The sequence below is a fragment of the Halyomorpha halys genome, unplaced genomic scaffold, assembly GCF_000696795.3.
Source record: "Halyomorpha halys isolate HHAL.00 unplaced genomic scaffold, Hhal_1.1 Scaffold2048.1, whole genome shotgun sequence".
Lineage (NCBI taxonomy): Eukaryota > Metazoa > Arthropoda > Insecta > Hemiptera > Pentatomidae > Halyomorpha > Halyomorpha halys.
In genome coordinates, this window is record NW_027113440.1 from 104,311 (window position 1) to 108,734 (window position 4,424).

At 33.5% G+C, this 4,424-nt stretch overlaps 1 protein-coding gene across 1 annotated transcript in view; it reads left to right on the plus strand.

Annotated features, from left to right (window-relative positions):
- The window catches only part of LOC106691044 (annexin A13), an 18,339-nt gene extending 15,951 nt beyond the window's left edge, over positions 1-2,388 (plus strand). Inside the window, exons 7-8 of the mRNA XM_024361692.2 lie at positions 862-974; positions 1,846-2,388. Of these exons, the coding sequence (XP_024217460.1) occupies positions 862-974; positions 1,846-1,968 (236 nt within the window). The 3' untranslated portion in view covers positions 1,969-2,388. The remainder of the gene's footprint in view (positions 1-861; positions 975-1,845) is intronic.
- The last annotated feature ends 2,036 nt before the right edge of the window (positions 2,389-4,424 follow it).

Genomic DNA, 4,424 nt, shown 5'->3' on the forward strand with positions numbered 1-4,424 from the left:
GATGACTGCCAGGTCGTCTACGTAAGCCGTGGCAAGGAACCCCTTGTCTTCTAGTTCCCCCAGCAACTCATCAAATACTAGCTTCCACAGAGCTGGTCCTAGGACAGAACCCTACGGACATCCTCTTTCGATTCTTCTCTCGACCTCGTAGTAGTTAACCCTGATCCTGACACTCCTTTTATTGAGGTAAACTCCACTAATTTCTTCTTCTTTCTGGACGTGAGAGGTTTCGGATCTACGTGGGGGATGCGCACATCAGGATAGCCAAGTTGGTGTTGAAGCATCTCGTGCATACTGGGCCATTGAAAACTATTTATTAGTGAAATGCAATGAATTTGAAATTTTCGGAACCTAGAGTAAACGGATCCATAATCTCTTCGTTAAACTACCACTATCGCAAACGCTAGTGTCCACCGGACCATAGTCAACAATTCTTTTACCGGAGAAGCTTGTAAAATAACTTTGATGGAGAAGGTCAAGAAGAAAAAAATGGTTTTCAACTATTTATCTGTTAGCAATGTTTTGACCGATGATGTAGGCCTTCATTGTGGTTGTTATAATGGGTATAGGTGAAAATAAAGAACCTTCACCCCTCATAACAGAATAAAATAAGAGAAAGATGAAGCTGCATTGTGGCTCGAAACGTTGAAAATAAATTAGTAGTTGAGGATTATTTTTTTCTTTTTGACCACCACCCTTAAAATTCCCATATGGGCAATCATCTATAATTACATTACTTGTAAAATAACATTCTCAAATTATCAATTTTTTTTGTTAGTTGTTGTTTACATGTCAATAATAAGATATGCAACTAATTACTTTTTTTTAAAAAAATATACTTCATTTAATAAAATGTTTTAGTTCAAGCAATAGACAAACCAGAACAATTCAATGCCACGATGTTATGGACCATCAAATCGGAATCAGGCAGGTTTTGGAAAGCTGTACTGGCTATCAGGCTTTCGAGAAGTAAGGTAAACAATAATAAATAAATAAACAAAACATCCTTTTACATTTTAATTATTCAAATTTTGTTTAAAATAGCAGATATTCCAGTACTGTTTTTAATTACGTATGTTTCTTTCGCGCACATAATCAGTTAGATGGTGGCGGATTAATAATGAATAATTCTGTGGTAAAATGTGTTAAAAATTAATTGAAAAATTTGGAGCAAGTCCCACCACTATCTTTTACGTTCTTATATTATTGACAATCTGGTAGCTGATGAATAATTCCGTTTATCCTGGGGAGTTGGCAGAATAAGTTGTTGCGAGGGACCCGATTTCACAACCATATTAAAATTATTTTATATTTTACTTTATAAAATAACTATATTATGAAATTCTCATAGCTCATTTAAATTTTAATTTACAAGTTGTCAAAATATATTATTTTGCCCTTAAAACACAACTATTTTAAATATAAAATCCCAATTTCTAATAATTAGGGAAGGAAGAAGAATGGCAACCCCATGTATTCCTCCTATTTCAACGTCGCTGCTGATGATTTCTAAAAACAAAAAAAAAATGTGTTGCTATTTTTCTGCCTCACCTGGTATATATGTAGAGGCCGTTTTAGGCGAGTGAGTAAAGGTGTCATTTAAGCAACCTCCTAACTTCAGTGGTACCGATTCAACTTTTATTTTGTGGCGGTCCACGTACTGATTCCCTGAAAATTCGACCTTCCCACTCTGGTTAGAATAGGTTAGTCACCTATAAGATAACTTCTCCCGTATTTCAGAAATAGGCAAAAAGGGGGTAAAAAAAACACAATAAATACAAAATCTTAACTATATCCATTCTCATTTTGATTATAATTCTTCCTCTTTCTTTTTTCTTTTTTTAGAAATTCTACAAAAAGGCAGAACTTTATTTCCAGGAATCATTTCACACAACAATAAAGGATCAGCTGAAGGAAGAAACAGGAGGCAATGTTTTACTACTTTTGAAAAAGCTCATTAAATTTTGATTACAAGAGTGTACCCTTGAATAATAATATCAAAACCAGGGTTTTCAAAAAAACCAAATAATTTATTACATACCAATAAGGGCATATTACTCTAAAAATAATATATTTAATTATTTGGCGTTCAAAAAAAGGAAGTGTATTTATTCAACCAATTACTAAGAGGAGCGCGAGCGCTGGAGAAGAAAAGGGACGTTACGATGGAACTCCTTTAGCGAAAGAACTTTTTACTGGATTCTCAAGTACTTTCTGCATCTGTACATGGAAAAAAAGGGTGTCATTGCTTCTAAAAGTCCACGGACAGAACTACGTCGCAAAGTGGCCCAGAGCCTGAAAAAATCATTTCAAGAACCATTTTTCAATTGCTTCTGAAAAAAATAATGTTTGTGACCCTTGAGAAGGGCCTGAAAATACACTGTTATAAGCAACCAACAAGTGGTTTATTATTTTCCTAAGATGTTTTTATCAATACCTATGCTCAGTTCATGACAAAAGTTAATATTTTATTTCCATCCAGGAGCAAAAAATCTCTAAATTTGACTATTTTTTTGAAAAAATAGTCAGTCATATCGCTGCAACAGAAGTATAATGACACAAGTGTAAAATTTACTTTATTGTGTTGCTGAGCTCTGAAATACACTTACTAGATGTTTGTAAATTAACATAATATCTCCCGTGGAGAAGTTTTTAGTAGAATTATGTCGATTAACTAACATTTAGTAAATGTATTTTTGAGCCCACGAACACAATTTTACATTTTTTTTCAGTTATGTCATCATACTTCAAGAGCACTTCAATAGTGTCACATCTCACAAATACTACAACCATCTATAGGCAATAAACAGCGCATGCGCGACGGTCACTAACCCACTAACGTCATATCGCTCAATAAAAGTATACAAATTATAAAATTAGTGTAGATATCATGCTGTATATAATAGCTGTAATAACCTTCTAAAATGATGCATTATATGTACCTAAAAAGTCTTCTAATTGTTTCTTACTTACAAATGTATATTCTCACATCATTAAAAATCATTACTTCGTATTTCGTCTCAATTCTTCATCTCGAAAAACCCTTTTAAGCAAGTTTTAAACCAAAAATTGCAATATCCTACAGGCCGGAGGAGTGTACATTTTCTCAGGTACAACTAGCATACTGTATTACTGATATAGACGTGGACCAAGTTTCGTTTGGCCGTTGGAAAGGCGATTTTTTCTAATGTTAATAATTAAGTATACACCTGCAAAGGTTGTAAGTATTAAACTTATCTGAATAATCATAAATAAATTTTCTTATATCTCATATTTCAAATGAACTAATAGTTTCCGATATTGTATATGAGGCTTTCGGTTGTAATTACCTTCGTTTTTCAAATTTAGCCACTATGAGACCGCCCCTCCACCAAGACCTGGGAGGTGGCAAAGCATTGTCCCCTTGGTTGACGTCCTCGCCTTGGGAGGGACTTCTGGCTCTGCAGCCTGAAGTCATCACTTAAACACCACCAACAGGAATAGCCCCTCCCTATTCCTAGTGAGCATCCAGGCAAACATATGCCATCATTGTTGACACCGCCTTTAGCGGACCCGGCAACCATTCTTATAATGTCATCCCGGCAAAATAAGAAAATTAAATAGCCGGTATATGTATATATGTATATATATTCGTTGTAAATGCCTTTTCTTTGCTCCAGGAGGTAAGAAAAAAAAAAAAAGACTTAGCAGGGCAGGTTGGCCGGAAAGGATTGTCTTCTATTATTTTTCGTATTACGATCTCATCTTGAGAGATTGTGACACGTACATCAACCAATACCACTCGCTTTAATTTGTTTTAAAGGAAAGATAAGTAAGGCTAGTACGATAACTGCAAAAAATGAAAACTTTTACAACTGTTATAATGTTTTACCTTCAACAAGTTGTCACTTACCGTAAATATTAACATTATTGCTTTAAGAAAAATAATTTCCTAATAATATTCCTTTTATAATTTATGAATTCAGTCCTAATAAAGCCCATGATGCCAAAAAAGGTCAGTTATGCTTTACGACTGAACGCTTCATGTGTTAACAGCCGTTTGACACCATACAATTGAATATGGTTGGTTGGCTTCACTAGGGACTGTGAAAGATTTTCATGGTTTAAAAAAAATAATAATTTTTAATTCGTGAAAATTGTAGAAGAGCCATAAGTTATTATATTTTGAAAAATACAATAAACCAATTTAACTGTACCCTCCTCTTTATAAGTAAGTACTCAGATAAATTTAAAGAACAGGTATGTATATACCAAATATTTATTAGACTTAACTAATATTACATTAGAAAATATTTTAATCTGCCAAAAATAATAGTGTTAAGTGGAGATCTATAACTAGTTATCATTTTAAAAAAAAACTAAAATACTACTAATGATAACATTAAAATTATTAGATGACTAACTACAAGATAAAAAGTCAGAGG